The 26,635-nt window shown below is 67.6% G+C and overlaps 1 protein-coding gene across 1 annotated transcript in view; it reads left to right on the top strand.

Annotated features, from left to right (window-relative positions):
* Window positions 1–21,647: 21,647 nt before the first annotated feature.
* LOC140406258 (serine hydroxymethyltransferase, mitochondrial-like) overlaps window positions 21,648–26,635 on the top strand; it is a gene marked incomplete at its 3' end in the record, with an annotated part of 9,682 nt that continues 4,694 nt past the window's right edge. Inside the window, exons 1-2 of the mRNA XM_072494376.1 lie at window positions 21,648–21,692; window positions 24,951–25,142. Coding sequence (XP_072350477.1) covers window positions 21,648–21,692; window positions 24,951–25,142 — 237 coding nt within the window. The remainder of the gene's footprint in view (window positions 21,693–24,950; window positions 25,143–26,635) is intronic.

Consider the following 26,635-nt stretch of genomic DNA (forward strand, 5'->3'; position numbering starts at 1 on the left):
GCGGGGCGAGGGAGGGAGCGGGGCGAGGGAGGGAGCGGGGCGAGGGAGAGAGCGGGGCGAGGGAGAGAGCGGGGCGAGGGAGAGAGCGGGGGGAGGGGGCGGGGCGAGGGAGGGAGCGGGGCGAGGGAGAGAGCGGGGCGAGGGAGAGAGCGAGGCGAGGGAGAGAGCGGGGCGAGGGAGAGAGCGAGGCGAGGGAGAGAGCGGGGCGAGGGAGAGAGCGGGGCGAGGGAGGGAGCGGGGCGAGGGAGAGAGCGAGGCGAGGGAGAGAGCGAGGGAGAGAGCGGGGCGAGGGAGAGGGCGGGGCGAGGGAGAGGGCGAGGCGAGGGAGAGAGCGGGGCGAGGGAGAGAGCGGGGCGAGGGAGAGAGCGGGGCGAGGGAGAGAGCGGGGCGAGCGAGGGAGCGGGGCGAGGGAGGGAGCGGGGCGAGGGAGGGAGCGGGGCGAGGGAGAGAGCGGGGCGAGGGAGAGAGCGGGGCGAGGGAGAGAGCGGGGCGAGGGAGAGAGCGGGGCGAGGGAGAGAGCGGGGCGAGGGAGAGGGCGGGGCGGGGGAGAGGGCGGGGCGAGGGAGGGAGCGGGGCGAGGGAGAGGGCGGGGCGAGGGAGAGTGCGAGGCGAGGGAGAGAGCGGGGCGAGGGAGAGAGCGAGGCGAGGGAGAGAGCGGGGGGAGGGGGCGGGGCGAGGGCGGGGCGAGGGCGAGAGCGGGGCGAGGGAGAGAGCGAGGCGAGGGAGAGAGCGGGGCGAGGGAGAGAGCGGGGCGAGGGAGAGAGCGAGGCGAGGGAGAGGGCGAGGCGAGGGAGAGAGCGGGGCGAGGGAGAGGGCGAGGCGAGGGAGAGAGCGGGGCGAGGGAGAGAGCGGGGCGAGGGAGAGGGCGGAGCGAGGGAGGGGGCGAGGGAGAGAGCGGGGCGAGGGAGAGAGCGGGGCGAGGGAGAGAGCGGGGCGAGGGAGAGAGCGGGGCGAGGGAGGGAGCGGGGCGAGGGAGAGAGCGAGGCGAGGGAGAGAGCGGGGCGAGGGAGGGAGCGGGGCGAGGGAGGGAGCGGGGCGAGGGAGGGAGCGGGGCGAGGGAGGGAGCGGGGCGAGGGAGGGAGCGGGGCGAGGGAGAGGGCGGGGCGAGGGAGAGGGCGGGGCGAGGGAGGGAGCGGGGCGAGGGAGGGAGCGAGGCGAGGGAGGGAGCGGGGCGAGGGAGGGAGCGGGGCGAGGGAGAGAGCGGGGCGAGGGAGAGAGCGAGGCGAGGGAGAGAGCGGGGCGAGGGAGAGAGCGAGGCGAGGGAGGGAGCGGGGCGAGGGAGAGAGCGGGGCGAGGGAGGGAGGCGAGGGAGAGAGCGGGGCGAGGGAGAGAGCGAGGCGGGGGAGAGAGCGAGGCGGGGGAGAGAGCGAGGCGAGGGAGAGAGCGAGGCGGGGGAGAGAGCGAGGCGGGGGAGAGAGCGAGGCGGGGGAGAGAGCGGGGCGAGGGAGAGAGCGGGGCGAGGGAGGGAGCGGGGCGAGGGAGAGAGCGGGGCGAGGGAGAGAGCGGGGCGAGGGAGAGAGCGAGGCGAGGGAGGGAGCGGGGCGGGGGAGAGAGCGGGGCGAGGGAGAGAGCGAGGCGAGGGAGAGAGCGGGCGGGGCGAGGGAGAGAGCGAGGCGAGGGAGAGGGCGGGGCGAGGGAGAGGGCGGGGCGAGGGAGAGAGCGGGGCGAGGGAGAGAGCGGGGCGAGGGAGAGAGCGGGGCGAGGGAGAGAGCGGGGCGAGGGAGAGAGCGGGGCGAGGGAGGGAGCGGGGCGAGGGATGGAGCGGGGCGAGGGAGAGAGCGAGGCGAGGGAGGGAGCGGGGCGAGGGAGAGAGCGGGGCGAGGGAGGGAGCGGGGCGAGGGAGAGAGCGGGGCGAGGGAGAGAGCGGGGCGAGGGAGAGAGCGGGGCGAGGGAGGGAGCGGGGCGAGGGAGGGAGCGGGGCGAGGGAGGGAGCGAGCGAGGGAGGGAGCGGGGCGAGGGAGAGAGCGGAGCGAGGGAGAGAGCGAGGCGAGGGAGAGAGCGAGGCGAGGGAGAGGGCGGGGCGAGGGAGAGAGCGGGGCGAGGGAGAGGGCGGGGCGAGGGAGAGGGCGGGGCGAGGGAGGGGGCGGGGCGAGGGAGAGGGCGGGGCGAGGGAGGGAGCGGGGCGAGGGAGAGAGCGGGGCGAGGGGGAGAGCGAGGCGAGGGAGAGAGCGGGGCGAGGGAGAGAGCGGGGCGAGGGAGGGAGCGAGGCGAGTGAGAGAGCGGGGCGAGGGAGGGAGCGAGCGAGGGAGGGAGCGAGGCGAGGGAGGGAGCGGGGCGAGGGCGAGGGAGGGAGGGAGCGAGGGAGGGAGCGAGGCGAGGGAGGGAGCGGGCGAGGGAGAGGGCGTGGCAAGGGAGAGCGGGGCGAGGGAGGGAGCGTGGCGAGGGAGGGGGAGAGAGGAGGGCGAGGGCGAGGCGAGGGAGAGAGCGAGGCGAGGGAGGGAGCGAGGCGAGGGAGAGGGCGAGGCGAGGGAGGGAGCGAGGCGAGGGAGGGAGCGGGCGAGGGAGAGGGCGTGGCAAGGGAGAGCGGGGCGAGGGAGGGAGCGTGGCGAGGGAGGGGGAGAGGCGAGGGCGAGGGCGAGGCGAGGGAGAGAGCGGGGCGAGGGAGGGAGCAGGCGAGGGAGAGAGCGGGCGAGGGAGAGGGCGAGGCGGGTGCGAGGAGAGGGCGAGGCGAGGGAGAGGGCGGGGCGAGGGAGAGAGCGAGGCGAGGGAGAGAGCGAGGCGAGGGAGAGAGCGAGGCGAGGGCGAGGGCGGGAGGGAGGGAGCGCGCGAGGGAGGGAGGCAAGGGAGAGAGCGAGGCGAGGGAGAGAGCGAGGCGAGGGCGGGAGGGAGGGAGCGCGCGAGGGAGGGAGGCAAGGGAGAGAGCGGGGCGAGGGAGAGAGAGCAAGGCGAGGAGAGGGAGGTAGAGAGGAGGTGATGGAGAAAGCGAGGGAGAGAGAGCGAGGCGAGGGGACGGGGCGAGGGAGAGAGCGAGGTGATGGATGGGGCGAGAGAGAGAGCGAGGCGAGGGAGCGGGTGTGGGAGAGGGCGAGGGAGAGGGCGAGGCGAGGGAGTGGGAGAGAGCGAGGCGGGGGAGAGAGCGAGGCGGGGGAGAGAGCGAGGCGGGGGGGAGAGCGAGGCGAGGGAGAGAGCGGGGCGAGGGAGAGAGCGGGGCGAGGGAGGGAGCGAGGCGAGGGAGGGAGCGGGGCGAGGGAGAGAGCGGGGCGAGGGAGGGAGGGAGCGAGGGAGGGAGCGAGGCGAGGGAGGGAGCGGGCGAGGGAGAGGGCGAGGCGAGGGAGCGTGGCGAGGGAGAGGGCGAGGCGAGGGCGAGGGCGAGGTGAGGGAGAGGGCGAGGCGAGGGAGAGAGCGGGGCGAGGGAGAGAGCCGAGAGAGTGGGCGAGTGAGTGGCGAGGGAGGGGGCGAGGGAGGGGGCGGGGCGAGTGCGAGGCGAGGGAGAGAGCGGGGCGAGGGAGGGAGCAGGCGAGGGAGAGAGCGGGCGAGGGAGAGGGCGAGGCGGGTGCGAGGAGAGGGCGAGGCAAGGGGCGGGGCGAGGGAGAGGGCGAGGGCGAGGCGAGGGCGAGGCGAGGGAGAGGGCGAGGCGAGGGAGAGGGCGAGGCGAGGGAGAGAGCGAGGCGAGGGAGAGAGCGAGGCGAGGGAGAGAGCGAGGCGAGGGAGAGAGCGAGGCGAGGGAGAGAGCGAGGCGAGGGAGGGAGTGGGCGAGTGCGAGGCGAGGGAGGGAGAGGGCGAGGCGAGTGCGAGGCGAGGGAGGGAGCGGGCGAGGGAGAGAGCGGGCGAGGCGAGGGAGAGGGCGAGGCGAGGGAGGGAGCGGGCGAGGGAGAGATCGAGGCGAGGGAGAGAGCGGGCGAGGGGAGGGAGCGGGCGAGGGAGAGAGCGGGCGAGGGAGAGAGCGGGAGTGGGAGAGGGCGAGGCGAGGGAGGGAGCGGGCGAGGGTGAGGGCGAGGCGAGGGAGAGATCGAGGCGAGGGAGAGAGCGGGCGAGGGGAGGGAGCGGGCGAGGGAGAGAGCGGGCGAGGGAGAGAGCGGGAGTGGGAGAGGGCGAGGCGAGGGAGGGAGCGGGCGAGGGTGAGGGCGAGGCGAGGGAGAGATCGAGGCGAGGGAGAGATCGAGGCGAGGGAGAGAGCGGGCGAGGGAGAGAGCGGGTGAGGGAGAGGGCGAGGCGAGGCGAGGGAGAGGGCGAGGCGAGGGAGAGAGCGGGCGAGGGAGAGGGCAAGGCGAGGGAGAGAGCGGGCGAGGGAGAGAGCGAGGCGAGTGAGAGGGCGAGGGAGGGAGCGGGCGAGGGAGAGAGCGGGCGAGGAGAGGGCGAGGGAGCGGGCGAGGGAGAGATCGAGCCGAGGGAGAGAGTGGGCGAGGGAGAGGGCGAAGGGAGGAAGCGGGCGAGGGAGAGATCGAGGCGCGGGCGAGGGAGAGAGCGGGCGAGGGAGAGGGCGAGGCGAGGGAGGGAGCGGGCGAGGGAGAGCGGGCGAGGGAGAGATCGAGGCGAGTGCGAGGCGAGGGAGGGAGCGGGCGAGGGAGAGAGCGGGCGAGGGGGAGGGCGAGGCGAGGGGGAGGGCGAGGCGAGGGAGAGAGCGAGGCGAGGGAGAGAGCGGGGCGAGGGAGAGAGCGGGGCGAGGGAGGGAGCGGGGCGAGGGAGAGGGCGGGGCGAGGGAGGGAGCGAGGCGAGGGAGAGAGCGAGGCGAGGGAGAGAGCGAGGGAGAGGGAGAGAGCGGGGCGAGGGAGAGAGCGGGGCGAGGGAGAGAGCGAGGCGGGGGAGAGAGCGAGGCGGGGAGAGAGCGAGGCGAGGGAGAGAGCGAGGCGGGGGAGAGAGCGAGGCGAGGGAGAGAGCGGGGCGAGGGAGAGGGCGGGGCGAGGCGAGGGAGCGGGGCGAGGGAGGGAGCGGGGCGAGGGAGAGAGCGAGGCGGGGGAGAGAGCGAGGCGAGGGAGAGAGCGGGGCGAGGGAGAGAGCGGGGCGAGGGAGGGAGCGGGGCGAGGGAGGGAGCGGGGCGAGGGAGAGAGCGGGGCGAGGGAGCGAGCGAGGCGAGGGAGCGGGGCGGGGGAGAGAGCGGGGCGAGGGAGAGAGCGGGGCGAGGGAGGGAGCGGGGCGAGGGAGAGAGCGGGGCGAGGGAGAGAGCGGGGCGAGGGAGAGGGCGGGGCGAGGGAGAGAGCGAGGCGAGGGAGAGAGCGGGGCGAGGGAGAGGGCGGGGCGAGGGAGAGGGCGAGGCGAGGGAGAGGGCGGGGCGAGGGAGAGAGCGAGGCGAGGGAGGGAGCGAGGCGAGGGAGGGAGCGAGGCGAGGGAGAGAGCGGGGCGAGGGAGAGAGCGGGCGAGGGAGAGAGCGGGGCGAGGGAGAGAGCGAGGCGAGGGAGAGAGCGGGGCGAGGGAGAGAGCGGGGCGAGGGAGGGAGCGGGGCGAGGGAGAGAGCGAGGCGAGGGAGGGAGCGGGGCGGGGGAGAGAGCGGGGCGAGGGAGAGAGCGAGGCGAGGGAGAGAGCGGGCGGGGCGAGGGAGAGAGCGAGGCGAGGGAGAGAGCGGGGCGAGGGAGGGAGCGGGGCGGGGGAGAGAGCGGGGCGAGGGATGGAGCGGGGCGAGGGAGAGAGCGAGGCGGGGGGAGAGCGAGGCGAGGGAGGGAGCGGGGCGAGGGAGAGAGCGGGGCGAGGGAGGGAGCGAGGCGAGGGAGAGAGCGTGGCGAGGGAGAGAGCGGGGCGAGGGAGGGAGCGGGGCGGGGGAGAGAGCGAGGCGGGGGGGGAGAGCGAGGCGAGGGAGAGAGCGGGGCGAGGGAGAGAGCGGGGCGAGGGAGAGAGCGGGGCGAGGGAGGGAGCGAGGCGAGGGAGAGAGCGGGGCGAGGGAGGGAGCGAGCGAGGGAGGGAGCGAGGCGAGGGAGGGAGCGGGGCGAGGGAGAGAGCGGGGCGAGGGAGGGAGGGAGCGAGGGAGGGAGCGAGGCGAGGGAGGGAGCGGGCGAGGGAGAGGGCGTGGCAAGGGAGAGCGGGGCGAGGGAGGGAGCGTGGCGAGGGAGGGGGAGAGGCGAGGGCGAGGGCGAGGCGAGGGAGAGAGCGAGGCGAGGGAGGGAGCGAGGCGAGGGCGAGGCGAGGGAGGGAGCGAGGCGAGGGAGGGAGCGGGCGAGGGAGAGGGCGTGGCAAGGGAGAGCGGGGCGAGGGAGGGAGCGTGGCGAGGGAGGGGGAGAGGCGAGGGCGAGGGCGAGGCGAGGGAGAGAGCGGGGCGAGGGAGGGAGCAGGCGAGGGAGAGAGCGGGCGAGGGAGAGGGCGAGGCGGGTGCGAGGAGAGGGCGAGGCAAGGGAGAGGGCGAGGGAGAGGGCGGGGCGAGGGAGAGAGCGAGGCGAGGGAGAGAGCGAGGCGAGGGAGAGAGCGAGGCGAGGGCGAGGGAGGGAGGCAAGGGAGAGAGCGAGGCGAGGGAGAGAGCGAGGCGAGGGCGGGAGGGAGGGAGCGCGCGAGGGAGGGAGGCAAGGGAGAGAGCGGGGCGAGGGAGAGAGAGCAAGGCGAGGAGAGGGAGGTAGAGAGGAGGTGATGGAGAAAGCGAGGGAGAGAGAGCGAGGCGAGGGGACGGGGCGAGGGGAGAGAGCGAGGTGATGGATGGGGCGAGAGAGAGAGCGAGGCGAGGGAGCGGGTGTGGGACAGGGCGAGGGAGAGGGAGAGGGCGAGGCGAGGGAGTGGGAGAGAGCGAGGCGGGGGAGAGAGCGAGGCGAGGGAGAGAGCGGGGCGAGGGAGAGAGCGGGGCAAGGGAGGGAGCGAGGCGAGGGAGGGAGCGAGGCGAGGGAGGGAGCGGGGCGAGGGAGAGAGCGGGGCGAGGGAGGGAGCGAGGGAGGGAGCGAGGCGAGGGAGGGAGCGGGCGAGGGAGAGGGCGAGGCGAGGGAGCGTGGCGAGGGAGGGGGAGAGGCGAGGGCGAGGGCGAGGCGAGGGAGAGGGCGAGGCGAGGGAGAGAGCGGGGCGAGGGAGAGAGCCGAGAGAGTGGGCGAGTGAGTGGCGGGGGCGGGGCGAGTGCGAGGCGAGGGAGAGAGCGGGGCGAGGGAGGGAGCAGGCGAGGGAGAGAGCGGGCGAGGGAGAGGGCGAGGCGGGTGCGAGGAGAGGGCGAGGCAAGGGGCGGGGCGAGGGAGAGGGCGAGGGCGAGGGCGAGGCGAGGGCGAGGGCGAGGGAGAGGGCGAGGCGAGGGAGAGGGCGAGGCGAGGGAGAGAGCGAGGCGAGGGAGAGAGCGAGGCGAGGGAGAGAGCGAGGCGAGGGAGAGAGCGAGGCGAGGGAGAGAGCGAGGCGAGGGAGAGAGCGAGGCGAGGGAGAGAGCGAGGCGAGGGAGAGAGCGAGGCGAGGGAGAGAGCGAGGCGAGGGAGAGAGCGAGGCGAGGGAGAGAGCGAGGCGAGGGAGAGAGCGAGGCGAGGGAGAGAGCGAGGCGAGGGAGAGAGCGAGGCGAGGGAGGGAGTGGGCGAGTGCGAGGCGAGGGAGGGAGAGGGCGAGGCGAGTGCGAGGCGAGGGAGGGAGCGGGCGAGGGAGAGAGCGGGCGAGGCGAGGGAGAGGGCGAGGCGAGGGAGAGATCGAGGCGAGGGAGAGAGCGGGCGAGGGGAGGGAGCGGGCGAGGGAGAGAGCGGGCGAGGGAGAGAGCGGGAGTGGGAGAGGGCGAGGCGAGGGAGGGAGCGGGCGAGGGTGAGGGCGAGGCGAGGGAGAGATCGAGGCGAGGGAGAGAGCGGGCGAGGGGAGGGAGCGGGCGAGGGAGAGAGCGGGAGTGGGAGAGGGCGAGGCGAGGGAGGGAGCGGGCGAGGGTGAGGGCGAGGCGAGGGAGAGATCGAGGCGAGGGAGAGATCGAGGCGAGGGAGAGAGCGGGCGAGGGAGAGAGCGGGCGAGGGAGAGAGCGGGTGAGGGAGAGGGCGAGGCGAGGCGAGGGAGAGGGCGAGGCGAGGGAGAGAGCGGGCGAGGGAGAGGGCGAGGCGAGGGAGAGAGCGAGGGAGGGAGCGGGCGAGGGAGAGAGCGGGCGAGGAGAGGGCGAGGGAGCGGGCGAGGGAGAGATCGAGCCGAGGGAGAGAGTGGGCGAGGGAGAGGGCGAAGGGAGGAAGCGGGCGAGGGAGAGAGCGGGCGAGGGAGAGATCGAGGCGAGAGCGAGGCGAGGGAGAGAGCGGGCGAGGGCGAGGCGAGGGAGGGAGCGGGCGAGGGAGAGCGGGCGAGGGAGAGATCGAGGCGAGTGCGAGGCGAGGGAGGGAGCGGGCGAGGGAGAGAGCGGGGCGAGGGAGGGGGCGAGGGAGAGAGCGGGGCGAGGGAGAGATCGAGGCGAGTGCGAGGCGAGGGAGGGAGCGGGGCGAGGGAGAGAGCGGGGCGAGGGGGGAGGGCGAGGCGAGGGAGAGAGCGAGGCGAGGGAGGGAGCTAGCGAGGGAGAGAGCGGGCGAGGGGGAGATCGAGGCGGGAGCGGGCGAGGGAGAGAGCGGGCGAGGGAGAGAGCGGGCGAGGGAGGGAGCGGGCGAGGGAGGGAGCGGGCGAGGGAGAGAGCGGGGCGAGGGAGAGAGCGGGCGAGGGAGAGAGCGGGCGAGGGAGAGAGCGGGCGAGGGAGAGAGCGGGCGAGGGAGAGGGCGAGGCGAGGGAGAGAGCGGGGCGAGGGAGAGGGAGATGCGAGGGAGAGAGCGGGCGAGGGGGAGATCGAGGCGAGAGCGAGGCGAGGGAGAGAGCGGGCGAGGAGGAGATCGAGGCGAGAGCGAGGCGAGGGGGAGAGCGAGGCGAGGGGGAGAGCGAGGCGAGGGAGAGGGCGAGGCGAGGGAGGGAGCGGGCGAGGGGGAGATCGAGGCGAGAGCGAGGCGAGGGGGGAGAGCGAGGCGAGGGGGAGAGCGAGGCGAGGGAGAGAGCGAGGCGAGGGAGAGAGCGAGGCGAGGGAGAGGGCGAGGCGAGGGAGAGAGCGGGAGAGGGCGAGGCGAGGGAGGGAGCGGGCGAGGGAGGGAGCGGGCGAGGGAGAGAGCGGGCGAGGGAGAGGGCGAGGCGAGGGAGAGAGCGGGGCGAGGGAGAGGGAGATGCGAGGGAGAGAGCGGGCGAGGGGGAGATCGAGGCGAGAGCGAGGCGAGGGAGAGAGCGGGCGAGGAGGAGATCGAGGGGGAGAGCGAGGCGAGGGGGAGAGCGAGGCGAGGGAGAGAGCGAGGCGAGGGAGAGGGCGAGGCGAGGGAGGGAGCGGGCGAGGGAGAGAGCGGGAGAGAGCGAGGCGAGGGAGGGAGCGGGCGAGGGAGGGAGCGGGCGAGGGAGGGAGCGGGCGAGGGAGAGAGCGGGCGAGGGTGAGGGCGAGGCGAGGGAGAGATCGAGGCGAGGGAGAGAGCGGGCGAGGGGAGGGAGCGGGCGAGGGAGAGAGCGGGAGTGGGAGAGGGCGAGGCGAGGGAGGGAGCGGGCGAGGGTGAGGGCGAGGCGAGGGAGAGATCGAGGCGAGGGAGAGATCGAGGCGAGGGAGAGAGCGGGCGAGGGAGAGAGCGGGCGAGGGAGAGAGCGGGTGAGGGAGAGGGCGAGGCGAGGCGAGGGAGAGGGCGAGGCGAGGGAGAGAGCGGGCGAGGGAGAGGGCGAGGCGAGGGAGAGAGCGAGGGAGGGAGCGGGCGAGGGAGAGAGCGGGCGAGGAGAGGGCGAGGGAGCGGGCGAGGGAGAGATCGAGCCGAGGGAGAGAGTGGGCGAGGGAGAGGGCGAAGGGAGGAAGCGGGCGAGGGAGAGAGCGGGCGAGGGAGAGATCGAGGCGAGAGCGAGGCGAGGGAGAGAGCGGGCGAGGGCGAGGCGAGGGAGGGAGCGGGCGAGGGAGAGCGGGCGAGGGAGAGATCGAGGCGAGTGCGAGGCGAGGGAGGGAGCGGGCGAGGGAGAGAGCGGGGCGAGGGAGGGGGCGAGGGAGAGAGCGGGGCGAGGGAGAGATCGAGGCGAGTGCGAGGCGAGGGAGGGAGCGGGGCGAGGGAGAGAGCGGGGCGAGGGGGAGGGCGAGGCGAGGGAGAGAGCGAGGCGAGGGAGGGAGCTAGCGAGGGAGAGAGCGGGCGAGGGGGAGATCGAGGCGGGAGCGGGCGAGGGAGAGAGCGGGCGAGGGAGAGAGCGGGCGAGGGAGGGAGCGGGCGAGGGAGGGAGCGGGCGAGGGAGAGAGCGGGGCGAGGGAGAGAGCGGGCGAGGGAGAGAGCGGGCGAGGGAGAGAGCGGGCGAGGGAGAGAGCGGGCGAGGGAGAGGGCGAGGCGAGGGAGAGAGCGGGGCGAGGGAGAGGGAGATGCGAGGGAGAGAGCGGGCGAGGGGGAGATCGAGGCGAGAGCGAGGCGAGGGAGAGAGCGGGCGAGGAGGAGATCGAGGCGAGAGCGAGGCGAGGGGGAGAGCGAGGCGAGGGGGAGAGCGAGGCGAGGGAGAGGGCGAGGCGAGGGAGGGAGCGGGCGAGGGGGAGATCGAGGCGAGAGCGAGGCGAGGGGGAGAGCGAGGCGAGGGGGAGAGCGAGGCGAGGGAGAGAGCGAGGCGAGGGAGAGAGCGAGGCGAGGGAGAGGGCGAGGCGAGGGAGAGAGCGGGAGAGGGCGAGGCGAGGGAGGGAGCGGGCGAGGGAGGGAGCGGGCGAGGGAGAGAGCGGGCGAGGGAGAGGGCGAGGCGAGGGAGAGAGCGGGGCGAGGGAGAGGGAGATGCGAGGGAGAGAGCGGGCGAGGGGGAGATCGAGGCGAGAGCGAGGCGAGGGAGAGAGCGGGCGAGGAGGAGATCGAGGGGGAGAGCGAGGCGAGGGGGAGAGCGAGGCGAGGGAGAGAGCGAGGCGAGGGAGAGGGCGAGGCGAGGGAGGGAGCGGGCGAGGGAGAGAGCGGGAGAGAGCGAGGCGAGGGAGGGAGCGGGCGAGGGAGGGAGCGGGCGAGGGAGGGAGCGGGCGAGGGAGAGAGCGGGCGAGGGAGGGAGCGGGCGAGGGAGAGAGCGGGCGAGGGAGAGAGCGGGCGAGGGGGAGATCGAGGCGAGAGCGAGGCGAGGGAGGGGAGTTACTCCTCTCGGCCCTGTTTGGCCGTGGGGACAGGCAGCGCTCGTTTGCTGTCTCGATCACACAGGCTGCAGTCTCCTTAATGTTTTAGATTAATGTCTGGATCATTCCCAACACAAACTTGTATTTTATCACAGTTCGGGATCAGGAGCAAGTGACATGTTGTTTGTTTCAAAATATCCAAGTCAGCACCTAAAACAAACTAAAGCGTTTTAAATCCACAGGTTCGCGATTAACCCATCAGCACTCTCCCTCCCTCAGCATCCCCTGTCCATAATTAACTCCAACTCCATCAGAGGGTCAGTGCTGAGGGAGCTCCGCACTGTGGGAGGGTCAGTGCTGAGGGAGCGCCGCGCTGTGGGAGGGTCAGTGCTGAGGGAGTGCCGCACTATGGGAGGGTCAGTGCTGAGGGAGCTCCGCACTGTGGGAGGGTCAGTGCTGAGGGAGTGCCGCACTGTGGGAGGGTCAGTGCTGAGGGAGCGCCGCACTGTGGGAGGGTCAGTGCCGAGGGAGCGCCGCACTGTGGGAGGGTCAGTGCTGAGGGAGCTCCGCACTGTGTGAGGGTCAGTGCTGAGGGAGCGCCGCACTGTGGGAGGGTCAGTGCTGAGGGAGCGCCGCACTGTGTGAGGGTCGGTGCTGAGGGAGCTCCGCACTGTGGGAGGGTCAGTGCTGAGGGAGCGCCGCACTGTGGGAAGGTCAGTGCTGAGGGAGCGCCGCACTGTGGGAGGGTCAGTGCTGAGGGAGCGCCGCACTGTGGGAGGGTCAGTGCTGAGGGAGCGCCGCACTGTGGGAGGGTCAGTGCTGAGGGAGCTCTGCACTGTGGGAGGGTCAGTGCTGAGGGAGCTCCGCACTGTGGGAAGGTCAGTGCTGAGGGAGCGCCGCACTGTGGGAGGGTCAGTGCTGAGGGAGCGCCGCACTGTGGGAGGGTCAGTGCTGAGGGAGCGCCGCACTGTGGGAGGGTCAGTGCTGAGGGAGCTCTGCACTGTGGGAGGGTCAGTGCTGAGGGAGTGCCGCACTGTGGGAGGGAGAGGGCGAGGCGAGGGAGGGAGCGGGCGAGGGAGAGGGCGTGGCAAGGGAGAGCGGGGCGAGGGAGGGAGCGTGGCGAGGGAGGGGGAGAGGCGAGGGCGAGGGCGAGGCGAGGGAGAGAGCGAGGCGAGGGAGGGAGCGAGGCGAGGGAGGGAGCGAGGCGAGGGAGAGGGCGAGGCGAGGGAGGGAGCGAGGCGAGGGAGGGAGCGGGCGAGGGAGAGGGCGTGGCAAGGGAGAGCGGGGCGAGGGAGGGAGCGTGGCGAGGGAGGGGGAGAGGCGAGGGCGAGGGCGAGGCGAGGGAGAGAGCGGGGCGAGGGAGGGAGCAGGCGAGGGAGAGAGCGGGCGAGGGAGAGGGCGAGGCGGGTGCGAGGAGAGGGCGAGGCAAGGGAGAGGGCGAGGGAGAGGGCGGGGCGAGGGAGAGAGCGAGGCGAGGGAGAGAGCGAGGCGAGGGCGAGGGCGGGAGGCAAGGGAGAGAGCGAGGCGAGGGAGAGAGCGAGGCGAGGGCGGGAGGGAGGGAGCGCGCGAGGGAGGGAGGCAAGGGAGAGAGCGGGGCGAGGGAGAGAGAGCAAGGCGAGGAGAGGGAGGTAGAGAGGAGGTGATGGAGAAAGCGAGGGAGAGAGAGCGAGGCGAGGGGACGGGGCGAGGGAGAGAGCGAGGTGATGGATGGGGCGAGAGAGAGAGCGAGGCGAGGGAGCGGGTGTGGGAGAGGGCGAGGGAGAGGGCGAGGCGAGGGAGTGGGAGAGAGCGAGGCGGGGGAGAGAGCGAGGCGGGGGAGAGAGCGAGGCGAGGGAGAGAGCGGGGCGAGGGAGAGAGCGGGGCGAGGGAGGGAGCGAGGCGAGGGAGGGAGCGAGGCGAGGGAGGGAGCGGGGCGAGGGAGAGAGCGGGGCGAGGGAGGGAGGGAGCGAGGGAGGGAGCGAGGCGAGGGAGGGAGCGGGCGAGGGAGAGGGCGAGGCGAGGGAGCGTGGCGAGGGAGGGGGAGAGGCGAGGGCGAGGGCGAGGCGAGGGAGAGGGCGAGGCGAGGGAGAGAGCGGGGCGAGGGAGAGAGCCGAGAGAGTGGGCGAGTGAGTGGCGAGGGAGGGGGCGAGGGAGGGGGCGGGGCGAGTGCGAGGCGAGGGAGAGAGCGGGGCGAGGGAGGGAGCAGGCGAGGGAGAGAGCGGGCGAGGGAGAGGGCGAGGCGGGTGCGAGGAGAGGGCGAGGCAAGGGGCGGGGCGAGGGAGAGGGCGAGGGCGAGGGAGAGGGCGAGGCGAGGGCGAGGCGAGGGCGAGGCGAGGGCGAGGCGAGGGAGAGGGCGAGGCGAGGGAGAGAGCGAGGCGAGGGAGAGAGCGAGGCGAGGGAGAGAGCGAGGCGAGGGAGAGAGCGAGGCGAGGGAGAGAGCGAGGCGAGGGAGAGAGCGAGGCGAGGGAGAGAGCGAGGCGAGGGAGAGAGCGAGGCGAGGGAGGGAGTGGGCGAGTGCGAGGCGAGGGAGGGAGAGGGCGAGGCGAGTGCGAGGCGAGGGAGGGAGCGGGCGAGGCGAGGGAGGGAGCGGGCGAGGGAGAGATCGAGGCGAGGGAGAGAGCGGGCGAGGGAGAGAGCGGGAGTGGGAGAGGGCGAGGCGAGGGAGGGAGCGGGCGAGGGTGAGGGCGAGGCGAGGGAGAGATCGAGGCGAGGGAGAGAGCGGGCGAGGGGAGGGAGCGGGCGAGGGAGAGAGCGGGCGAGGGAGAGAGCGGGAGTGGGAGAGGGCGAGGCGAGGGAGGGAGCGGGCGAGGGTGAGGGCGAGGCGAGGGAGAGATCGAGGCGAGGGAGAGAGCGGGCGAGGGAGAGAGCGGGTGAGGGAGAGGGCGAGGCGAGGCGAGGGAGAGGGCGAGGGAGAGGGCGAGGCGAGGGAGAGAGCGGGCGAGGGAGAGGGCGAGGCGAGGGAGAGAGCGGGCGAGGGAGAGAGCAAGGCGAGTGAGAGGGCGAGGGAGGGAGCGGGCGAGGGAGAGAGCGGGCGAGGAGAGGGCGAGGGAGCGGGCGAGGGAGAGATCGAGCCGAGGGAGAGAGTGGGCGAGGGAGAGGGCGAAGGGAGGAAGCGGGCGAGGGAGAGAGCGGGCGAGGGAGAGATCGAGGCGAGAGCGAGGCGAGGGAGGGAGCGGGCGAGGGAGAGGGCGAGGCGAGGGAGGGAGCGGGCGAGGGAGAGCGGGCGAGGGAGAGATCGAGGCGAGTGCGAGGCGAGGGAGGGAGCGGGCGAGGGAGAGAGCGGGCGAGGGGGAGGGCGAGGCGAGGGGGAGGGCGAGGCGAGGGAGAGAGCGAGGCGAGGGAGGGAGCTAGCGAGGGAGAGAGCGGGCGAGGGAGAGAGCGGGCGAGGGAGAGAGCGGGCGAGGGAGGGAGCGGGCGAGGGAGAGAGCGGGGCGAGGGAGAGAGCGGGGCGAGGGAGAGAGCGGGCGAGGGAGAGAGCGGGCGAGGGAGAGAGCGGGCGAGGGAGAGAGCGGGCGAGGGAGAGAGCGGGCGAGGGAGAGAGCGGGCGAGGGAGAGAGCGGGCGAGGGAGAGGGCGAGGCGAGGGAGAGAGCGGGGCGAGGGAGAGGGAGATGCGAGGGAGAGAGCGGGCGAGGGGGAGATCGAGGCGAGAGCGAGGCGAGGGAGAGAGCGGGCGAGGAGGAGATCGAGGGGGAGAGCGAGGCGAGGGGGAGAGCGAGGCGAGGGAGAGAGCGAGGCGAGGGAGAGGGCGAGGCGAGGGAGGGAGCGGGCGAGGGAGAGAGCGGGAGAGGGCGAGGCGAGGGAGGGAGCGGGCGAGGGAGGGAGCGGGCGAGGGAGAGAGCGAGGCGAGGGAGAGAGCGAGGCGAGGGAGAGAGCGGGCGAGGGAGGGAGCGGGCGAGGGAGAGAGCGGGCGAGGGGGAGATCGAGGCGAGAGCGAGGCGAGGGAGGGGAGTTACTCCTCTCGGCCCTGTTTGGCCGTGGGGACAGGCAGCACTCGTTTGCTGTCTCGATCACACAGGCTGCAGTCTCCTTAATGTTTTAGATTAATGTCTGGATCATTCCCAACACAAACTTGTATTTTATCACAGTTCGGGATCAGGAGCAAGTGACATGTTGTTTGTTTCAAAATATCCAAGTCAGCACCTAAAACAAACTAAAGCGTTTTAAATCCACAGGTTCGCGATTAACCCATCAGCACTCTCCCTCCCTCAGCATCCCCTGTCCATAATTAACTCCAACTCCATCAGAGGGTCAGTGCTGAGGGAGCGCCGCACTGTGTGAGGGTCGGTGCTGAGGGAGCTCCGCACTGTGGGAGGGTCAGTGCTGAGGGAGCGCCGCACTGTGTGAGGGTCGGTGCTGAGGGAGCGCCGCACTGTGGGAGGGTCAGTGCTGAGGGAGCTCCGCACTGTGGGAGGGTCAGTGCTGAGGGAGCTCCGCACTGTGGGAGGGTCAGTGCTGAGGGAGCTCCGCACTGTGGGAGGGTCAGTGCTGAGGGAGCGCCGCACTGTGGGAGGGTCAGTGCTGAGGGAGCTCCGCACTGTGGGAGGGTCAGTACTGAGGGAGCGCCACACTGTGGGAGGGTCAGTGCTGAGGGAGCACTGCACTGTGGGAGGGTCAGTGCTGAGGGAGCACTGCACTGTGGGAGGGTCAGTGCTGAGGGAGTGCCGCACTGTGGGAGGGTCAGTGCTGAGGGAGCACTGCACTGTGGGAGGGTCAGTGCTGAGGGAGTGCCGCACTGTGGGAGGGTCAGTGCTGAGGGAGCGCCGCACTGTGGGAGGGTCAGTGCTGAGGGAGTGCCGCACTGTGGGAGGGTCAGTGCTGAGGGAGCTCCGCACTGTGGGAGAGTCAGTGGGGAGATATTGAATAATTGACAGCAGAGACGATGGGATTAGTTTGGGGATTGATACAGGGCTATGGGGAGAGAGAGCAGGGCAGTGGGATTAGTTTGGGGATTGATACAGGGCGATGGGGAGAGAGTGGGGCAGTGGGATTAGTTTGGAGATTGATACAGGGCTATGGGGAGAGAGCGGGGCAGTGGGATTAGTTTGGGATCGATACAGGGCTATGGGGAGAGAGCGGGGCAGTGGGATTAGTTTGGGATCGATACATGGCTATGGGGAGAGAGCGGGGCAGTGGGATTAGTTTGGGGATTGATACAGGGCTATGGGGAGAGAGCGGGGCAGTGGGATTAGTTTGGGGATTGATACAGGGCTATGGGGAGAGAGCGGGGCAGTGGGATTAGTTTGGGGATTGATACAGGGCTATGGGGAGAGAGCGGGGCAGTGGGATTAGTTTGGGGATTGATACAGGGCTATGGGGAGAGAGCGGAGCAGTGGGATTAGTTTGGGGATTGATACAGGGCTATGGGGAGAGAGCGGGGCAGTGGGATTAGTTTGGGGATTGATACAGGGCGATGGGGAGAGAGTGGGGCAGTGGGATTAGTTTGGAGATTGATACAGGGCTATGGGGAGAGAGCGGGGCAGTGGGATTAGTTTGGGATCGATACATGGCTATGGGGAGAGAGCGGGGCAGTGGGATTAGTTTGGGGATTGATACAGGGCTATGGGGAGAGAGCGGGGCAGTGGGATTAGTTTGGGGATTGATACAGGGCTTTGGGGAGAGAGCGGGGCAGTGGGATTAGTTTGGGGATTGATACAGGGCTATGGGGAGAGAGCGGGGCAGTGGGATTAGTTTGGGGATTGATACAGTGCTATGGGGAGAGAGTGGGGCAGTGGGATTAGTTTGGGGATTGATACAGTGCTATGGGGAGAGAGCGGGGCAGTGGGATTAGTTTGGGGATTGATACAGGGCTATGGGGAGAGAGTGGGGCAGTGGGATTAGTTTGGGGATTGATACAGGGCTATGGGGAGAGAGCGGGGCAGTGGGATTAGTTTGGGATTGATACAGGGCTGTGGGGAGAGAGTGGGGCAGTGGGATTAGTTTGGGGATTGATACAGGGCTATGGGGAGAGAGTGGGGCAGTGGGATTAGTTTGGGGATTGATACAGGGCTATGGGGAGAGAGCGGGGCAGTGGGATTAGTTTGGGGATTGATACAGGGCTATTGGGAGAGAGTGGGGCAGTGGGATTAGTTTGGGGATTGAGACAGGGCTATTGGGAGAGAGTGGGGCAGTGGGATTAGTTTGGGATTGACACAGGGCTATGGGGAGAGAGTGGGACAGTGGGATTAGTTTGGGGATTGATACAGGGCTATGGGGAGAGAGCGGGGCAGTGGGATTAGTTTGGGGATTGATACAGGGCTATGGGGAGAGAGCGGGGCAGTGGGATTAGTTTGGGGATTGATACAAGGCTATGGGGAGAGAGCGAGGCAGTGGGATTAGTTTGGGGATTGATACAGGGCTATGGGGAGAGAGCGGGGCAGTGGGATTAGTTTGGGGATTGACACAGGGCTATGGGGAGAGAGCGGGGCAGTGGGATTAGTTTGGGGATTGATACAGGGCTATGGGGAGAGAGTGGGGCAGTGGGATTAGTTTGGGGATTGATACAGGGCTATGAGGAGAGAGCGGGGCAGTGGGATTAGTTTGGGGATTGACACAGGGCTATGGGGAGAGAGCGGGGCAGTGGGATTAGTTTGGGGATTGACACAGGGCTATGGGGAGAGAGCGGGGCAGTGGGATTAGTTTGGGGATTGATACAGGGCTATGGGGAGAGAGCGGGGCAGTGGAAGTAGTTTGGGGATTGATACAGGGCTATTGGGAGAGAGTGGGGCAATGGGATTAGTTTGGGGATTGATACAGGGCTATGGGGAGAGAGCGGGGCAGTGGAATTAGTTTGGGGATTGATACAGGGCTATGAGGAGAGAGCGGGGCAGTGGGATTAGTTTGGGGATTGACACAGGGCTATGGGGAGAGCGGGGCAGTGGGATTAGTTTGGGGATTGATACAGGGCTATTGGGAGAGAGTGAGGCAGTGGGATTAGTTTGGGATTGACACAGGGCTATGGGGAGAGAGTGGGACAGTGGGATTAGTTTGGGGATTGATACAGGGCTATTGGGAGAGAGTGGGGCAGTGGGATTAGTTTGGGGATTGAGACAGGGCTATTGGGAGAGAGTGGGGCAGTGGGATTAGTTTGGGATTGACACAGGGCTATGGGGAGAGAGTGGGACAGTGGGATTAGTTTGGGGATTGATACAGGGCTATGGGGAGAGAGCGGGGCAGTGGGATTAGTTTGGGGATTGATACAGGGCTATGGGGAGAGAGCGGGGCAGTGGGATTAGTTTGGGGATTGATACAGGGCTATGGGGAGAGAGCGAGGCAGTGGGATTAGTTTGGGGATTGATACAGGGCTATGGGGAGAGAGCGGGCAGTGGGATTAGTTTGGGGATTGATACAGGGCTATGGGGAGAGAGTGGGGCAGTGGGATTAGTTTGGGGATTGATACAGGGCTATGGGGAGAGAGCGGGGCAGTGGGATTAGTTTGGGGATTGACACAGGGCTATGGGGAGAGAGCGGGGCAGTGGGATTAGTTTGGGGATTGACACAGGGCTATGGGGAGAGAGCGGGGCAGTGGGATTAGTTTGGGGATTGATACAGGGTTATGGGGAGAGAGCGGGGCAGTGGGATTAGTTTGGGGATTGATACAGGGCTATGGGGAGAGAGTGGGGCAGTGGGATTAGTTTGGGGATTGATACAGGGCTATGAGGAGAGAGCGGGGCACTGGGATTAGTTTGGGGATTGACACAGGGCTATGGGGAGAGAGCGGGGCAGTGGGATTAGTTTGGGGATTGACACAGGGCTATGGGGAGAGAGCGGGGCAGTGGGATTAGTTTGGGGATTGATACAGGGTTATGGGGAGAGAGCGGGGCAGTGGGATTAGTTTGGGGATTGATACAGGGCTATGGGGAGAGAGTGGGGCAGTGGGATTAGTTTGGGGATTGATACAGGGCTATGGAGGAGAGAGTGGGGCAGTGGGATTAGTTTGGGGATTGACACAGGGCTATGGGGAGAGAGCGGGGCAGTGGGATTAGTTTGGGGATTGATACAGGGCTATGGGGAGAGAGTGGGGCAGTGGGATTAGTTTGGGGATTGATACAGGGCTATGAGGAGAGAGCGGGGCAGTGGGATTAGTTTGGGGATTGACACAGGGCTATGGGGAGAGAGCGGGGCAGTGGGATTAGTTTGGGGATTGACACAGGGCTATGGGGAGAGAGCGGGGCAGTGGGATTAGTTTGGGGATTGATACAGGGCTATGGGGAGAGAGCGGGGCAGTGGAAGTAGTTTGGGGATTGATACAGGGCTATTGGGAGAGAGTGGGGCAATGGGATTAGTTTGGGGATTGATACAGGGCTATGGGGAGAGAGCGGGGCAGTGGAATTAGTTTGGGGATTGATACAGGGCTATGAGGAGAGAGCGGGGCAGTGGGATTAGTTTGGGGATTGACACAGGGCTATGGGGAGAGCGGGGCAGTGGGATTAGTTTGGGGATTGATACAGGGCTATTGGGAGAGAGTGAGGCAGTGGGATTAGTTTGGGATTGACACAGGGCTATGGGGAGAGAGTGGGACAGTGGGATTAGTTTGGGGATTGATACAGGGCTATTGGGAGAGAGTGGGGCAGTGGGATTAGTTTGGGGATTGAGACAGGGCTATTGGGAGAGAGTGGGGCAGTGGGATTAGTTTGGGATTGACACAGGGCTATGGGGAGAGAGTGGGACAGTGGGATTAGTTTGGGGATTGATACAGGGCTATGGGGAGAGAGCGGGGCAGTGGGATTAGTTTGGGGATTGATACAGGGCTATGGGGAGAGAGCGGGGCAGTGGGATTAGTTTGGGGATTGATACAGGGCTATGGGGAGAGAGCGAGGCAGTGGGATTAGTTTGGGGATTGATACAGGGCTATGGGGAGAGAGCGGGGCAGTGGGATTAGTTTGGGGATTGACACAGGGCTATGGGGAGAGAGCATGGCAGTGGGATTAGTTTGGGGATTGATACAGGGCTATGGGGAGAGAGTGGGGCAGTGGGATTAGTTTGGGGATTGATACAGGGCTATGAGGAGAGAGCGGGGCAGTGGGATTAGTTTGGGGATTGACACAGGGCTATGGGGAGAGAGCGGGGCAGTGGGATTAGTTTGGGGATTGACACAGGGCTATGGGGAGAGAGCGGGGCAGTGGGATTAGTTTGGGGATTGATACAGGGTTATGGGGAGAGAGCGGGGCAGTGGGATTAGTTTGGGGATTGATACAGGGCTATGGGGAGAGAGTGGGGCAGTGGGATTAGTTTGGGGATTGATACAGGGCTATGAGGAGAGAGCGGGGCAGTGGGATTAGTTTGGGGATTGACACAGGGCTATGGGGAGAGAGCGGGGCAGTGGGATTAGTTTGGGGATTGACACAGGGCTATGGGGAGAGAGCGGGGCAGTGGGATTAGTTTGGGGATTGATACAGGGTTATGGGGAGAGAGCGGGGCAGTGGGATTAGTTTGGGGATTGATACAGGGCTATGGGGAGAGAGTGGAGCAGTGGGATTAGTTTGGGGATTGATACAGGGCTATGGAGGAGAGAGTGGGGCAGTGGGATTAGTTTGGGATTGATACAGGGCTATGGGGAGAGAGTGGGGCAGTGGGATTAGTTTGGGATTGATACAGGGCTATGGGGAGAGGGCGGGGCAGTGGGATTAGTTTGGGGATTGATACAGGGCTATGGGGAGAGAGTGGGGCAGTGGGATTAGTTTGGGGGTCGATACAGGGCTCTGGGGAGAGAGCGGGGCAGTGGGATTAGTTTGGGATCGATACAGGGCTATGGGGAGAGAGTGGGGCAGTGGGATTAGTTCGGGGATTGATACAGGGCTATGGGGAGAGAGTGGGGCAGTGGGATTAGTTTGGGGATTGATACAGGGATATGGGGAGAGAGTGGTGCAGTGGGATCAGTTTGGGATTGATACAGGGCTATGGGGAGAGAGCGGGGCAGTGGGATTAGTTTGGGATTGATACAGGTCTATGGGGAGAGAGTGGGGCAGTGGGATTAGTTTGTGGATTGACACGGCTATGGGGAGAAAGCGGGACAGTGGGATTAGTTTGGAGATTGATACAGGGCTATGGGGAGAGAGCGGGACAGTGGGATTAGTTTGGGGATTGATACAGGGCTATGGGGAGAGAGCGGCACAGTGGAATTAGTTTGGGGATTGACACAGGGCTATGGGGAGAGAGCGGGGCCGTGGGATTAGTTTGGGGATTGATACAGGGCTATGGGGAGAGAGCATGGCAGTGGGATTAGTTTGGGGATTGATACAGGGCTATGGGGAGAGTGGGGCAGTGGGATTAGTTTGGGGATTGATACAGGGCTATGGGGAGAGAGTGGGGCGGTGGGATTAGTTTGAGGATTGATACAGGGCTATGGGGAGAGAGTGGGACACTGGGATTAGTTTGGGGATTGATACAGGGCTATGGGGAGAGAGCGGGCAGGGGGATTAGTTTGGGGATTGATACAGGGCTATGGGGAGAGAGCGGGGCAGTGGGATTAGTTTGGGGATTGGTACAGGGCTATGGGGAGAGAGTGGGGCAGTGGGATTAGTTTGGGGATTGGTACAGGGCTATGGGGAGAGAGTGGGGCAGTGGGATTAGTTTGGGGATTGATACAGGGCTCTGGGGAGAGAGCGGGACAGGGAGATAGAGTGGAGATGTCTATCCGGGTTGTGGTTGGAGCAGACTGTAGCTGGGTGTTGAAGGTGTTGTGTTAGATTGGGAGCGGACTGCAGCACTCGCGACGTCGGGAGCGATGCAGCATTGACAGGGCCTCTGTTTAGCTTCCCAAACACGGCCGACATTTCACGATTTAGGGACATGCATCACGGACTGGCTGCGGCCCCAGCCGTGTCTCAGGCTGACGTCTGGATGATTTACATCCGCACAAGGTCAGGAGGAGTCACAGAGCTGTCAAAAACCTCACCACTCTCCCAACACAGCCAGGAATAATTTCCCAATCGCGCACAGGGGAAATGGCGGGGAGGGAGACACGAGGGAATAATGAGAGCAGGGGCGAATACTGCAGCGCTCCCTCAGCACTGACCCTCCCACAGTGCGGAGCTCCCTCAGCACTGACCCTCCCACAGTGCGGCGCTCCTTCAGCACCGACCCTCCCACAGTGCGGAGCTCCCTCAGCACTGACCCTCCCACAGTGCGGCGCTCCCTGAGCACTGATCCTCCCACAGTGCGGAGCTCCCTCAGCACCGACCCTCCCACAGTGCAGAGCTCCCTCAGCACTGACCCTCCCACAGTGCAGAGCTCCCTCAGCACCGACCCTCCCACAGTGCGGCGCTCCCTCAGCACCGACCCTCCCACAGTGCGGCACTCTCTCAGCACTGACCCTCCCACAGTGCGGAGCTCCCTCAGCACTGACCCTCCCACAGTGCGGAGCTCCCTCAGCACTGACCCTCCCACAGTGCGGCGCTCCCTCAGCACTGACCCTCCCACAGTGCGGAGCTCCCTCAGCACTGACGCTCCCGCAGTGCGGAGCTCCCTCAGCACCGACCCTCCCACAGTGCGGCGCTCCCTCAGCACCGACCCTCCCACAGTGCGGAGCTCCCTCAGCACTGACCCTCGCACAGTGCGGAGCTCCCTCAGCACCGACCCTCCCACAGTGCGGCGCTCCCTCAGCACCGACCCTCCCACAGTGTGGAGCTCCCTCAGCACCGACCCTCCCACAGTGCGGTGCTCCCTCAGCACCAACCCTCCCACAGTGCGGCGCTCCCTCAGCACTGACCCTCCCACAGTGCGCCGCTCCCTCAGCGCTGACCCTCCCGCAGTGCGGAGCTCCCTCAGCACTGACCCTCCCACAGTGCGGCGCTCCCTCAGCACTGACCCTCCCACAGTGCGGAGCTCCCTCAGCACTGACCCTCCCACAGTGCGGAGCTCCCTCAGCGCTGACCCTCCCACAGTGCGGTGCTCCCTCAGCACTGACCCTCCCACAGTGCGACGCTCCCTCAGCACTGACCCTCCCACAGTGCGGAGCTCCCTCAGCACTGACCCTCCCTCAGTGCGCCGCTCCCACAGCGCTGACCCTCCCGCAGTGCGGAGCTCCCTCAGCACTGACCCTCCCACAGTGCGGCGCTCCCTGAGCACTGACCCTCCCACAGTGCGGAGCTCCCTCAGCACTGACCCTCACACAGTGCGGAGCTCCCTCAGCACTGACCCTCCCACAGTGCGGCGCTCCCTCAGCACTGACCCTCCCACAGTGCGGAGCTCCCTCAGCACTGACCCTCCCACAGTGCGGAGCTCCCTCAGCACTGACCCTCCCACCGTGCGGCGCTCCCTCAGCACCGACCCTCCCACAGTGCGGAGCTCCCTCAGCACCGACCCTTCCACAGTGCGGCGCTCTCTCAGCACCGACCCTCCCACAGTGCGGCACTCCCTCAGCACTGACCCTCCCACAGTGCGGAGCTCCCTCAGCACTGACCCTCCCACAGTGCGGCGCTCCCTCAGCACTGACCCTCCCACAGTGCGGAGCTCCCTCAGCACTGACCCTCCCACAGTGCGGCGCTCCCTCAGCACTGACCCTCCCACAGTGCGGCGTTCCCTCAGCACTGACCCTCCCACAGTGCGGCGCTCCCTCAGCACCGACCCTCCCACAGTGCGGCGCTCCCTCAGTACTAAGTAATTGGTTTGAGGAAGGGGCGGATTTGCCTCCTGCTCACTGCAGGAATCTGATGTTGTCCTTCGGTTTCACAGATCACTCTGTATATCGTTTGACAATTGAATGTTCTAAGCTACTGATTACCGTCAATCATTCATGCAAATCTCCGCAAATTTTGCAGTGAAATTCTGCCTCCAGCTACCTGTGTGTGACAATGTTCTGCTCGACAGCACCTGGTCAGAAATTAATTCCAGATTTCTGATGCAGCACGGGGTTAGATACAGAGTAAAGCTCTCTCTACACTGTCCCCATCAAACACTCCCAGGACAGGTACAGCACGGGGTTAGATACAGAGTAAAGCTCTCTCTACACTGTCCCCATCAAACACTCCCAGGACAGGTACTGCACGGGGTTAGATACAGAGTAAACCTCCCTGTACACTGTCCAATCAAACACTCCCAGGACAGGTACAGCACGGGGTTAGATACTGAGTAAAGCTCCCTCTACACTGTCCCCATCAAACACTCCCAGGACAGGTACAGCACGGGGTTAGATACAGAGTAAAGCTCCCTCGACACTGTCCCCATCAAACACTCCCAGGACAGGTACAGCACGGGGTTAGATACAGAGTAAAGCTCCTCGACACTGTCCCCATCAAACACTCCCAGGACAGTTACAGCATGGGGTTAGATACAGAGTAAAGCTCCCTCTACAGTGTCCACATCAAACACTCCCAGGACAGGTACAGCACAGGGTTAGATACAGAGTAAAGCTCCCTCTACACTGTCACCATCAAACACTCCCAGGACAGGTACAGCACGGGGTTAGATACAGAGTAAAGCTCCCTCTACACTGTCCCCATCAAACACTCCCAGGACAGGTACAGAACGGGGTTAGATAGAGAGTAAAGCTCCCTCTACACTGTCCCAATCAAACACTCCCAGGACAGGTACAGCACTGAGTTAGATACAGAGTAAAGCTCCCTCTACACTGTCCCCCATCAAACACTCCCAGGACAGGTACAGCATGGGGTTAGATACAGAGTAAAGCTCCCTCTGCACTGTCCCCCATCAAACACTCCCAATACAGGTACAGCACGGGGTTAGATACAGAGTAAAGCTCCCTCTACACTGTCCCCATCAAACACTCCCAGGACAGGTACTGCACGGGGTTAGTTACAGAGTAAAGCTCCCTCTACACTGTCCCCATCAAACACTCCCAGGACAGGTACAGCACGGGGTTAGATACAGAGTAAAGCTCCCTCTACACTGTCCCCATCAAACACTCCCAGGACAGGTACTGCACGGGGTTAGTTACAGAGTAAAGCTCCCTCTACACTGTCCCCATCAAACACTCCCAGGACAGGTACAGCACGGGGTTAGATACAGAGTAAAGCTCCCTCTACATTGTCCCCATCAAACACTCCCAGGACAGGTACAGCACGGGGTTAGATACAGAGTAAAGCTCAGTCTCCCCTTGTTTGATATTGAGCAGGTGTTCTCTTTCTCCCACAGCCTGTGAGGGCTATCTGTCGAGGGACTGTGACGTTGCGGGGGGCGAACCCTTCCAGAGGTGGTGGTCAGCCTCTGCGTCACTCGCAGTGGACGGGTCGGGAGTCACTGGCAGAGAGCGACCCCGAACTCTGGCGGCTGGTGCAGAGGGAGAAGGACAGACAGTGTCGAGGATTGGAGCTCATTGCCTCTGAGGTTAGACCACGTCGGTCCCGGCTCTGTGTGTCGCCCGACACCCGCTCTCCTGCCCGACGCCCGCTCTGTGTCGCCCGACACCCGCTCTCCTGCCTGACGCCCGCTCTCTGTGTCGCCCGACGCCCGCTCTCTGTGTCGCCCGACGCCCGCTCTCTGTGTCGCCCGACGCCCGCTCTCTGTGTCGCCCGACGCCCGCTCTCCTGCCCGACACCCGCTCTCCTGCCCGACGCCCGCTCTGTGTCGCCCGACACCCGCTCTGTGTCGCCCGACACCCGCTCTGTGTCGCCCGACACCCGCTCTGTGTCGCCCGACACCCGCTCTGTGTCGCCCGACACCCGCTCTCCTGCCCGACGCCCGCTCTCTGTGTCGCCCGACACCCGCTCTCCTGCCCGACACCCGCTCTCCTGCCCGACACCCGCTCTCCTGCCCGACACCCGCTCTGTGTCGCCCGACGCCCGCTCTGTGTCGCCCGACGCCCGCTCTGTGTCGCCCGACGCCCGCTCTGTGTCGCCCGACGCCCGCTCTGTGTCGCCCGACGCCCGCTCTCTGTGTCGCCCGACGCCCGCTCTCTGTGTCGCCCGACGCCCGCTCTGTGTCGCCCGACGCCCGCTCTGTGTCGCCCGACGCCCGCTCTGTGTCGCCCGACGCCCGCTCTGTGTCGCCCGACGCCCGCTCTGTGTCGCCCGACGCCCGCTCTGTGTCGCCCGACGCCCGCTCACTGTGTCGCCCGACGCCCGCTCTCCTGCCCGACGCCCGCTCTCCTGCCCGACGCCCGCTCTCTGTGTCGCCCGACGCCCGCTCTCTGTGTCGCCCGACGCCCGCTCTGTGTCGCCCGACGCCCGCTCTCTGTGTCGCCCGACGCCCGCTCTCTGTGTCGCCCGACGCCCGCTCATGTGTCGCCCGACGCCCGCTCTCTGTGTCGCCCGACGCCCGCTCTGTGTCGCCCGACGCCCGCTCTGTGTCGCCCGACGCCCGCTCTCTGTGTCGCCCGACGCCCGCTCTGTGTCGCCCGACGCCCGCTCTCTGTGTCGCCCGACGCCCGCTCTCTGTGTCGCCCGACGCCCGCTCTGTGTCGCCCGACGCCCGCTCTCTGTGTCGCCCGACGCCCGCTCTCTGTGTCGCCCGACGCCCGCTCTCTGTGTCGCCCGACGCCCGCTCTCTGTGTCGCCCGGCGCCCGCTCTCTGTGTCGCCCGGCGCCCGCTCTCTGTGTCGCCCGGCGCCCGCTCTCTGTGTCGCCCGACGCCCGCTCTCCTGCCCGACGCCCGCTCTGTGTCGCCCGACGCCCGCTCTGTGTCGCCCGACGCCCGCTCTGTGTCGCCCGACGCCCGCTCTGTGTCGCCCGACGCCCGCTCTGTGTCGCCCGACGCCCGCTCTGTGTCGCCCGACGCCCGCTCTGTGTCGCCCGACGCCCGCTCTGTGTCGCCCGACGCCCGCTCTCCTGCCCGACGCCCGCTCTGTGTCGCCCGGCGCCCGCTCTGTGTCGCCCGACGCC

The sequence above is a fragment of the Scyliorhinus torazame genome, unplaced genomic scaffold, assembly GCF_047496885.1.
Source record: "Scyliorhinus torazame isolate Kashiwa2021f unplaced genomic scaffold, sScyTor2.1 scaffold_387, whole genome shotgun sequence".
Classification (NCBI taxonomy): Eukaryota; Metazoa; Chordata; class Chondrichthyes; order Carcharhiniformes; family Scyliorhinidae; genus Scyliorhinus; species Scyliorhinus torazame.